Source organism: Macadamia integrifolia, chromosome 7, assembly GCF_013358625.1.
Source record: "Macadamia integrifolia cultivar HAES 741 chromosome 7, SCU_Mint_v3, whole genome shotgun sequence".
NCBI lineage: Eukaryota > Viridiplantae > Streptophyta > Magnoliopsida > Proteales > Proteaceae > Macadamia > Macadamia integrifolia.
This window is the reverse complement of record NC_056563.1, coordinates 2741175-2753270: the sequence shown is the minus strand read 5'-3', so window position 1 is coordinate 2753270 and position 12096 is coordinate 2741175. Positions and strand designations below refer to the sequence as shown.

General features: G+C 38.0%; 1 protein-coding gene and 1 non-coding gene across 2 annotated transcripts; both read left to right on the top strand.

Annotated features, from left to right (window-relative positions):
- Nucleotides 1–696: 696 nt before the first annotated feature.
- Nucleotides 697–5524, top strand: LOC122085022 (IQ domain-containing protein IQM1-like). Its single transcript, XM_042653452.1, has 9 exons — nt 697–1097; nt 1232–1746; nt 1850–1964; nt 2075–2140; nt 2821–2909; nt 3072–3159; nt 3253–3483; nt 3784–3885; nt 4818–5524. Exons 2-9 carry the CDS (start codon nt 1295–1297, stop codon nt 5292–5294), a joined length of 1620 nt encoding a protein of 539 aa, XP_042509386.1. The 5' UTR covers nt 697–1097; nt 1232–1294; the 3' UTR covers nt 5295–5524.
- A 741-nt stretch (nt 5525–6265) lies between these two features.
- Nucleotides 6266–6487, top strand: LOC122085292. The gene has a single exon (XR_006142071.1). It is a non-coding gene; the product is annotated as a small nucleolar RNA U3 (small nucleolar RNA).
- Nucleotides 6488–12096: the final 5609 nt, after the last annotated feature.

Here is a 12096-nt window from a genome sequence, read left to right as displayed (position 1 = left end):
AATGCCATTGTGTGCCCCCTTAGTGCGGGGGCCACTCAATTAAATTGTCATTTTTTTTGAAAAAAAAAAATAAATAAATAAATAAATAGTTTGGGAAAAATGAGCCTATCTGGTATCATGGATCCTATGCCCAAATATAGGCCTTACAAAATGATTGGTCCATCACATATGAAAGATAAAACTCCCATTCTTGTTGATACATCTATGAATGCTCTCATTGGCTCCCGTGTTGGTTCAAGAACTGCATTCCCAGACAGAATATTCTCCCTCGATAATAGTAGTTTTAATCAAAGGAAGAAAGAATGCAACCCTCTGACAAAGGTACACGCCTAGACACAATACCATCATGTCCCAACATTGAAGATGCATGTGCATTCGCCCTCCTAGTGTCCGTTTGCATTGGTGTGTACTTGCATTAACAGGTAGCCTTCTCTCGCCCTTAATCAAAACATGGGGAAAAAATGAACACTGTTTGGGAGCGTGGCCTCTTGGGTGAGAATGAAAATACTTGATTGAGCCTCCATCAAGAGGAGTGCAATGGTCATTTCGTACCCCTACGCAGCGTAGGGTCACGCTCCAGAGTCCAGAGTCCAGAGTCCAGAGTCCAGACAGAGAACGCGTTCACCAAAACATGTTATTTATTTTTTGACCGCCCGTCATTTGATTCAATTCTTCTTACCTGCAGTATGGGGAATAAGAAGAATAGAAGAACCCACCATAGATCCTTGACCTTGAGTTTTGAATTGTAATAAAAAAAATATCTAATTCTGAAGCTTTGAATCCTTCAAACCCCTCGTCTGCTTCAAGTTTTTCTAATTTCTACCCGGAAAGTTAGACGAAGCCACTAATTGTTTTGGTTCGGGATTTAGAATCCTCTTTCTACTGCTTGCTTCCTTCTCTTTATCAGGAAACGTATTTGAAGGTTCAGACTCCAGAGTGGAATACCATTTTCTTTCCTCCTATTCTAACTCCACTTCTCTGCCTACCTAACCCATATATATAAATACATATACACCACGGAACTGGTAAGCATCAATAGAAAATCATTTGGTAGGAGGAGAACTCGTGAAGGTTGTTTGCTCTATTTGGGTTTTCAGGTAAAAGAAGGATCTTGATCTCCCTCTCTCTCTTTCCATGAGTGGATTTTTCAATCTTTGATCGCCTACTCTTGATTCATTGGGTTTTTTTTTTTGGGGTTCGAATTCTTACTCTGTTTTCTGGTGTTAAGCAGTTTGATCTTTTTTAAATCACAATTCGGAGTCTGCTGCGGTTGGAGCTTCATTGGGATTGGAATATGATCTTGCCAAACAGGAATTTTGGTGTGGAAGATAATGTCGAGAAAGTTACAGTGAGGTCCATAAGCTTCGACGGCAAGAACAAGGGAATGACTCTAAGAACAGTTTCTTTCAAGAAAGAAGATTCAGATACCATTTCGAAATCAGATGAAGGGTCTGATAAGATGGTAATTGAAGAATCTATAAGTTTCAATAATGGGAAACACGAGAAAATGAAATTTGAAACAACGGTGTCGTTCAAGGATTTATCTGCTTGGAGGAGCAAGGAGGATGAGTCTGTTCGAAAACAGAAACCAAAGATTTCTCTTCCTGAACCAAACCCATCTGTATTTTTTTCTCCAAGGCCGGTAAGTGAGCTTGATGCGGCTGCTGTTAAGGTTCAGAAAGTATATAAGAGTTACAGAACCAGAAGAAATCTTGCAGATTGTGCCGTTTTAGTAGAAGAGCTCTGGTTCGTCTTCCATCCCTTAAAGAAATTTGTCTTTTAATTTCTTTTTTAATTTTGATTTCTTTTGGTTTGTTTGGTTGGGTCTTTGACGGAAGAGTTGTTGCAGGTGGAAGGCATTAGATTTCGCAGCTCTGAAGCGGAGTTCTGTATCTTTCTTTGATATCAAGAGACCAGAAACTGCTAGTTCACGATGGGCAAGGGCTAGAACGAGAGCTGCTAAGGTATTATATTATAGTTTTGTTGTTTATATCTTGGAAAGCTCCTTCGGATTCGTGGGTTCTGGGAACCTGATAGATATGATAAATAATTCACTGTGTGGTTGTAATTGCAGGTGGGTAAAGGTTTGTCGAAGGATGAGAAAGCCCAGAAGCTAGCGCTACAACACTGGCTTGAAGCTGTAAGCTTACGTTCACTCTCTCTTCAATTATTTGCATATAACGTATTTGTATTTTTTTGACTTGGTCAGTAGGGCAAAACATCAAACACTTGCCGACCTATGTCAATATCATCTGAAACTGCTATGGTGCTTCGCCCTTTTTAAACATTTAACACTTGTCGGCTTCTTTCAATATCATCTGAAACTGCTATGGTGCTTCGCCCTTTTTCATTTTTTCTTCCTTTTCTTGCCACATTTGCCTGCTTTTGGTGGGTCATCTTGTCCACTCACTCTATTTGACAACTCAAACATAGTCGTACCCAAGACCAAGATTGTGTTTCCTACAATATAATTTAAGTCAGCCCCATTATTCTAAATTTGCATGTCTTTCCCCATCATTTTCTCTCAAGTCATTTAAGAGTTATCAATGAATTTAAAAATTAGAATCAGATCAGGTGAATCGAGTAAGTCTGATCCTGATTCGTGTAGTTTCAGAGCTGAGTCTGAATTGGCTGAAGTCAATTCAGATCTCAATTCCTTATTTTTAAAACCCTTGGCATACCCTTGATCTTTTTTTGTATTAGAGTATTCAAAGTCTTTCATGGTATATGTTTATTTTACTTTAAACAATTTTCTTGCAACTTATCATGTGTAAGGCTATTCCTAAGTTATCTCTAATATGTTCATTTCTTATGATACAGATTGACCCACGACATCGTTACGGACACAATTTGCACTTGTACTACGATGTGTGGTTTGACAGTGAGAGCACCCAACCTTTCTTCTACTGGTACTTGCTACACCTGATAAAAACTCTCCTTTTTTTATTTAAATGGTAGAAAGAAATAGGACTTCCTTTTTAAATTTTACCTATCATATTGTTCTAGCAAAACCCATCGTCCATGACCTTTAGTGTTGTCTAAATTTTGCTGTTCTTTGGTAAAATATGAAGGTTGGACGTGGGGGACGGGAAAGAAGTAAATCTAGACAAGTGCCCGAGAGTGGATCTACAGAGGCAATGCATCAAATACCTTGGACCCGTAAGTTAAATAAAATGGAACACCTCTCTCTCTCTCTCTCTTAGTTCTTACTGTTTTATTGATGTGTGTGGGGGCATTGCATGAATATTGCAGAAAGAGAGGGAAGCATACGAAGTGATAGTGGAGAGAGGGAAGCTAGTTTACAAACAGGAGGGGACATTCGTGGACACAGATGAGAAGTCCAAGTGGATATTTGTACTAAGTACAGCGAGGGCATTATATGTTGGCCAGAAGAAGAAAGGCGTCTTCCAACACTCCAGCTTTCTGGCTGGAGCTGCTACCACTGCCGCTGGAAGATTGGTAGCCCATGATGGTATTCTTGAGGTAACCACTTTCTATCATCATTTTTTCCCCTTATAGGATATCATTATAATTATTTTTCTCTCTCCTCTAATTATATGGGTATTCTACATGGATGATATCATTTTCGGCCGTCATTGGTCTTATGTGAGAGATTCTCCTCACACTAGTGGTGTGAAAACCTATCCCTAAAAACTTATTCACAAATTTATTTATATCTTCTGTAATATATATCACAAAAATAGAATCACATTCGATCCATAGCTTCTCAACTTTCATTTTCTCCGGCAATCTCTAACTGCTTCTTCCTTGTTACATATGCAGGCTATATGGCCTTACAGTGGGCATTATCACCCAACAGAGGAGAACTTCAAGGAATTTATTAGCTTCCTACAGGAGAATCAAGTAGACCTCACCAATGTCAAGGTATATATATTCTTAATTAATCTGTTACTCATTGGGGGTTGATAGATTAGTGGAAGGAAGGTTGGAAACCTTTGCCCCATAATTGTTTGAGTTGGCTGATGGTGAATTTGAGTTAGCACACCCTCATATCATTCATTGATCATGCAGAAATGTTGCTCCCCATATGGGGTTTCGTCCTATGATTTTTTTTTTCTCTTGTTAATTGAAGTGTCTGGACTAATTTATGCGCACCTCAACTAATCCTTGGGGGATTGAAGCTCTTTTCCATTATCAAAAAAATTTTTTTTTTTTTTGTTAGACATTTCTTTATTTCTTTTGTGTATTATGACTCATAAGATAATTTATGAGTCCAACATGTGACCGTAGTTTGAGTTTGTGTGGTTGAAAATTGAGACTAGGGAAAACAACATAAGGTCGTTTTTGGCTTGCGTTAACTTTTCTGTCAAAATTCAGAATTTAAAAATGTCTAACCATCACGTTTTAGACTTTCTGTGGTGACCGTGACTGTACTGTAACATCACAGTAGTTGACTTATTTCGCTTTCACTCGCTCTGATTCTATTTTAGTCTGGTTAAACCACTCGTTAGACTTCACTGGCCCATACTAAAGCCAACCCGATAAGGGAAAGGCTTGTTTTCGGATTAGGTCTAGTTGGGTTTTGGGAAATGGGTTTTTGGGTTTGTATTAATTTTTTTATCATTTTCGGTCCGGTTGTTGTTTTTGGTTGGTCAAGCGTGGCTCAGTTTTCAACCGGTTTTTTAATAGCCTAAACCAAAACCAGCCTGATAGGGAATCAATTTGGGTTCATTTTTGGGTCAATGGGCAGATATGCCGGTCCAGCTCGTCCGATCCTTAATTATATGGAAAAACCCTAGATGCTAAGAATATCCTGATTCAGTGGCTGATTTACTTAATAATTTGTTCTATGACAGAGGTTCGCAATAGACGACGACAGTTCATCTTACGTGCTTGCAACGGATGAGGAAACTAAACCAGAGTCAACGGAAGAGGAGGAGGAGGAACCCACTTTAACGGCGGATGTTATTGGGTCCACCTCCCAAGATACTACAATTGTTGATGATCAAGAAGAAGAAGAAGAAACGAAGGGTGGAGATGAAGGGACCAGCGTAGGAGAAGCAAGAGTTTTCGACTTGAGCAAGCGTTTGTCTTGCAAATGGAGCACTGGAACCGGGCCACGTATCGGGTGTGTTAGGGATTACCCAGCGGAGCTTCAATGGAGGGCACTGGAGCAAGTCAACCTTTCGCCAAGGCTCGCACCAAGTCCAGTTGGGGGATGGGGGCCTATTCCTTCCCCACGGCCCAGCCCAAAGGTCCGCCTCTCTCCAAGGCTTGCCTACATGGGACTTCCTAGCCCATCTCGCATTCCTAATATTAAAGTCGCTCAGTAATGCTATAATGGGTCATGGACTTGGGTCTTTAAGGGCCCATCTCGTGCCCTGACACTTCAGTCTTGACAGGCAGGGATAATTTTTCACGTTTTTAGAGGATCTAAACCAACAGGGGCTTAAAATTTTGCCCAGCTAATGTTCCATTTTTATTTATTTATTTATTTATTTTTCATGTTTATTGGGATTTTAACCCATTCTTTCAATCGTTGTTACATTTGCTTCTATTGTCATGTAAATCCTTTCCGAAAAAAATTAAAAAAATATATATTGTCATGTAAATCATTTATTCTTTTATCTCATGTAATGTGTTAATGAAAGATTTTTCAATTTAAGGAAAGTATATCTCTAATTGTTTTTATTTAGGGTTGCCAATAGGCTGGGTTGGGTTGGGTTGGGTTTCTTAACTCAGTCCAGGCTCAGCCCAACCCACCCCGGTCATGGTTGACCCTAATTGGTTTGAGCCCTTGTATAATGCCGTTTGGATGTGTGTGTGTGTGTGTGTGAGAGAGAGAGAGAGAGAGAGAGAGTATTAATCCGTTCATTCTAAAATTTTGAAAACCTATAATATATATTTAAAAAAAAAATTAAAACTAAACGTGGGTGGTGTGATTAAAAAACGGTGTTGATGAATAAATTTAAGAAAATATGACATTTTATATGTTAATATAATATATTTATTATATACATAGGGTTGAGGTGGGCAGGGCCGGGCTCAGGCCAAGGCCTCAATCCAGGCCCGGCTTGACCACGATATTGGACCTGAAATTTCAGCCTAAGCGGGCCCTGGAGTCTGGATTGATTCTGGAAAGCTTAGCATAGACGCTGGCCGAGGTCGAAATGGGTTTACTTAATTAATCAAATTCCTTTTAATTTAAAAATAGGAAGAAAACAGGATTTTATGTGAGAGTCAGACAAATAGAAAGAACCTGGTTTGATAGACTTATCTAGATATAGATAAGCGAAGGATGGGCATGATCTTACTTGAACAGGATCTGTTCTATAGGCTTGGACTTCTGTATCCTTGAGTTCTAATGAGACAGGAACTAAAGTGTGGTTGATGAGGCAAAGCCCGTGTGATCAGAGCTTGATTAACAGTTCTGTTGAGTTTGGCTAAAAAACCATCAAGCAGTAGTGGATCGTTCCCATGGTTGGGATTCCAATCCTGGGGTGGTCGCACGGTTGTCTGACAGACTACCAAAATTTATTTTTGTTTCCTTTTCCCTTGTAAAGAAGGAAGAGGAGAAGAGGAGAAGAGGAGGTGTATAGAATCTAGGGTGCAGCTGGTTGGGTTGGGTCGGATTTTTTTATCTCTAGTCTAACCCTTGGTCCCTTTGCTCAACCTAACCAAGGGACTAGCACCTACTTCCCTTTCCTTGACATTGATATATAAATTCGAGCAACTTGCACTATTTTTGATTCTCACCTACCCAGTTTAGAAAAACCCTTAACCAAGGTTAGCATCGTAGAAAATGAAAGTGTGTGCTGCTAACGTGCCCCAACAAAAAAAGGCCTACTCTAATCATAAGGGTGGTCGCCCAATCCAAGCCTATGTGGGTTTGGGATATCATAGCCTAAATCTCTTCGTGATTTTAAAACCTCCCAATTTATGTTTGTCAGAGGATATGAAAGAAAAGATATTAAATTTATGGGTTTAGACATCACAAAATTGAGTTTTGATCCATCGCCTTGATCAATGGCGCCCTTGAGTGAGGGGGATCCTTTTGCATTTTGAAAAACAACTCATTGTATAATTTATGGGCAAAAGATTTGCACAATGCTAGACACCCCTTTATCTATCGTTGTTCCTATGATGAGATGAAAATATCATAAATGTTCCAACCCTTATATTCAGATTTGAAAGGGAGTTCCCTCATTCGCTTGAAATGGCACTACTTGAGCATCAAAGAGAACCCTATCCCATATCATATAATAAATTCATGATGAGGTTAATAAAAAAACAAGATGTCGACAAAGTTATTACAGTTGTAACCCGGCAGTCATTGAGAGGGGGGATGAATCAGTGAGTCTAATTTCGATCTCCAAAAACCTGTATGATGTTTGGTCAAGAAAAACCTGATATATCTATCCCTATTTGCACACAGTCGTATACACACTCAGCCTCTCATAGGCACTTCCAAGTGTGCACACCCATTCTATATTTCACGCACTTCAATATAAAATACAAACAACAAGCATCCACAACACAGAGTTTTTACGAGGTTCGGCAATTTATCTACATCTCCAGAGTAGTGCCTGTAAAAGTTTCGTACCTACTCAATACACTACTTTTGACTGCACCCACACCCAATTTTCTCAAGCTGAAGTTGAGATGGTATTAGCAGTGCTGGTACAATGTGTAGCACCCACTACACGGGAGCACCCACTCCCGATGCTTAGCACTCATTAAGCACTCAATAAAAAATACAGTAAATTTGGGCTTATATCAATGCCATATAATCAAGCTCTGCCTAGCATATACATCCACAACTAGCTAGCATGTTTACAGTTCATCGACAACTAATCTAACATGTATACATTCATCCACAACTAACCATAACATACATATATGCATATAATGTAAATCAAAGGTTAGAGTATCTCACAACCATTGCCTGAGATGACTAGAAACTTGTACTAATAAGTTTGGTGCTCACATCTTCTCTCTTCTTGGCTTCTTGCTTTTCAAAGCAAATACATCCTTGTTTTTTTCTCCTCCTCCTTGGCTTTAAGTTAATGTATCATTAACACACCTCAAACACCTCTTTTACCTCCTTTAATGGCCTAAGAACATTTATCATAAAGTATTCATGTTCATTCAAGGACCAACAAAGTGGGGGAAGATTCTCTTGAGAAAATCGTAGTTTTCTTTCATTCAAAACTCTTTTTTCTTGCTTCCATAGTGTAGAGATTGAAAAAACGAAAAAGTAGCAATTTGGTTCACCCAAATCCGAGTTAAAATGAGGGAGATATGACCATTTGAAGTTGGAGCAATGACAGCCTGAAATGGAATCTTCGTAGGAGTAGTGTAGGCTACGCCGGTGGCGCGCGCAATAGGGGCGCAAATATGGCCGTAGATCTCATCAAAGAGAATCTCTTAATCTAGACCGTCCAATTAAAATAACGGATAGTAAATCTCACCCACAAAATTTGAATGGCGTTAGCAGTCAGCAATCACTTTTTGTTGTCGATTTTTTATTGGCTAATTTTTTGAATTTTAAGGGAGCTTGTCTCCCACTCACAACCATTGGATCTGAATCTTTCAAGATGGCTTTAATCAGATCTCATGAGATCCTTAAGATCGAAATCTTTTTTATACCTTCTATACATGCACGAAACACCACAACATATCTTGATAAGGTGTAGCGATAGTGCATCAAGGCTTATGCACATAACTAATCAAATCCCACGTGCAAGCATCTATCTCGTCCATTTCAGCGCAAAATCTCAGCAGCCTTTGGATGGGCATCAAACCTACGTGGTCGAATCTGGACCATCCATTTTATTTATCTTTACTCTTCTTTATACAATAAAGCCCCTGCCTTCATATATTTCAATGCTTAAAGACTTCTGCAGCTCAGACCTTCAAAATCTTGAAATTTCATAAAAACTCTTTAAACTTCAAAAATAAATTCCAAAAAATCCACCCAACACTGAGAGCAACTGTTGAATTTTCGGTTTGGATTTTTGAACCGGTTTCACGGACACGCTTATAACTTTTTCATACGATATTCAATCAAGATGAAACAAAGTGCGTTGGAACCATGACTGGATGGTCTACGACTTTTCAGAAGATCCAATCATCTAACTCAGTAATATAAAAGACCAAAATGCCCCTAGGCCTTTTCAATGACGCATATTTTTCGTACGGAATCGAAACGCGATGAGATCAGAACCGTTGGAAAGATTGGATTTTTGTCGTATCGTTACATGGATAACACTTCCTTTAAAAAAAAAATTTCAATGCCAAAATTACCCTCGACTACCACAAATGCCATAACTTTTTTTCATACGGTATCATAATGTGACGAAATCAAATGTACTGGACTAAGTAAATTATAATATATATTTTTCATGAAGAAATGATCTTTCAAAAATATCATTTTCATTACCGAAAATGCCCATGAGCATAAATAGGCAAATTTTGCCAGTTTTGACCCAGAAACCTACACTACCTACTAAGGATGTATGAAACCACTCTATGTATACCAAGCGGCTCTGTTATCTCATCAGTGACACTGGACACTGTCATGTCATCATTTTCATCTACGTCACCCAAACGTGGCCGGATTACCAATAAGGACAACCATAAAATAACACTTACCCCCAAAACAAAACACTCCAGGGATGGAGAGAAAGACATGTGGGAAGAAAAAAGGGTTTTACAAATATTTTTTTCCCATCACACATTATATCTCTCTCAAAGCACATACATATATTCTTGTCTACATGTGTGAGCATGGATTTTGTAAACGGTGTTAGTTTATGGCCGACAATGATCTGATATTGATCCAAATTAGCATAGATCAGACAATTTTACCCCGTTTTCAATAAAATTTGAATTTTTATTTCTTTGTTATCCTTGATTCGATTGCGATTCCCCCCATTCCAAGATCGGCCAGGAATTGATATCAACCTCTACCATTATAGATACGGATCTATCTACTAATTCAATACTGATGAGTCGATGACTAATTCCATGCATCAATAGAGGACAAACAAAAAGTGTATAACTGTCCACAAAAAAATTGCTTTGGCCAAAGCTTTCTTGTCTAAGTCTAAGCCAATCTCTCTCCTTCCAAATCAAGAAATTAATTGCGACCAAGGAAAGCAACCGTGTGGGGTCTAATGTTTGAACTGATAAACACTAGAAAGAATATATTCTTTCCAAACTTATAAATGACAGCATTTTTTTTTTTTAGTGAGTCTAACAACACCATTGAAAGAGTTTCTGAGAAGACTGATTTGTTAGTTCATACACGAATTACGTGACCACACCCCTTGGCCCTTCCTAAAATGAAAAGGTGATAATCATGGCCTCAGGGATCACTATTGGTATATTGGTCTGGATTTTGATACTAAAATTGATACTAATATGGATCGATCGTATCGTATCGAATTGGATTGGATTGATTTAGCCTTTAAAATATCAAATACCTGGATTTTTTGAACAATTTAATCTTTCAATGTATCAATTCAATTGGTATAGCATCCATCATAGCTGATACTGATATGAACAAGTCGATACTATTAATCCAATAGTGATACCTTGAACTGTGGAGAAAAAAGGATTATAACTGAACTATTAGAAAGGAAAATTAAATTTTCTTGATAAATGTTTAGAAATTTATTTGACAAATGGCATATGCTTGATGGAGTTTTCTGAAATTCACCGTTAACGAGAAATCCCTGGGTTAAACTAAGAAGGAGTGTTTTGGACCTTTAATAGGGAATGTGAGTTTATGATGACATAAGAGTTCAATGACGAGGTCAAATCACCCGTGGTGAAGGGATTCTTTTTCTTTAGATGGATGAAAAAAAAATCCTTTAAGATCGATAGTTCACACTCACATAAGTTCAAATGTTATAAAATTTAGTTTTTCTATGCATAACAAGTTAAGTAATTTGCTTACACTAAAAAAAAAAAAAAGAAAAAAATCAAGCAAGTTTTTAGTATTTAATATGATGTATAGGGTCAAATCGAACAATTTTACTATTAAAAACATTAATACCATCGATTTTTGGATCATTTTATCCTTCGATGTTGTTGATACCATCAATCCACATCGATATCATATTATTGGCCTATTCGATCAATACAATACTGATACCTAAATTCATGTCCACAAGTCACAACATTGCTAAGTACTTGTCAAGAAGAGTATGTTAACCAAAAGGATGACCTAGTCTTCACAAACCTCACAAGCTAATCATCCTTGACAATAAGAATTGGGACAAAGATTTCTGTCCATGAGAAGCCGTTCTGCCATAGACACATGGTCGGGCAATGACCACCATGCTTCTGCTTGGTGTGCATGCCCCTTTGTTTGGGCATGGGGGCCTCTCGTGGATATAAAACATTTGTCCATAAGAATTATAGTACCACAAGTTATAACCTTGCTAAGTATTTACCAAGAACATTATGTCAAACAAAATGTGAACCAACCTCCATAAACCATAAGTTAATCATTTTAGACTAAGCGATTGGAAAAAATGATCCCCTTGCAACTGGCATGGTAATGTTTTCTTATGCACTCTCGCACATTCTGACCATGTGAGTCTCATATTGACAAATCTGCTTTCCACTACATGATTGGTGCTGTGTAAGGAATCCCTCACCATTCCCCCCCCGGAAAAAAAGGGTTGCCTGGAAAATCCTTGTCCATAAGAATTATACTACCATGGTACACATGCTCACATGCATAGGAGTAGTGTTTTCGTTGGAGGGTCTAACCCAAAGACTTTAATACATTACGTATTAGAGAACTCCTCAAGTATACAAAGGCATTAAGGACTTCAACAAATCATTGTAGAATTTTATCTCTTAACCTCTCAACATTTCCACATTTCCACATTTTCCTTCATGTATAACTTCAATATATATGACTCTATAGGTGGACAAACAACTAAAATAAAATAACAAATAAACATGAGCTCAATAACTCCCAGAAAATAAAAGAATTACAATAATGAAAGTAGTAGAACATAATAGAATCAAATTTAGAACTTATCAGGTTAGTTGAGAATACAGTTCTATAAAACCAAATTGAGATACTGCTTTTTTTTTTTTTTTTTTTTTTTTTTT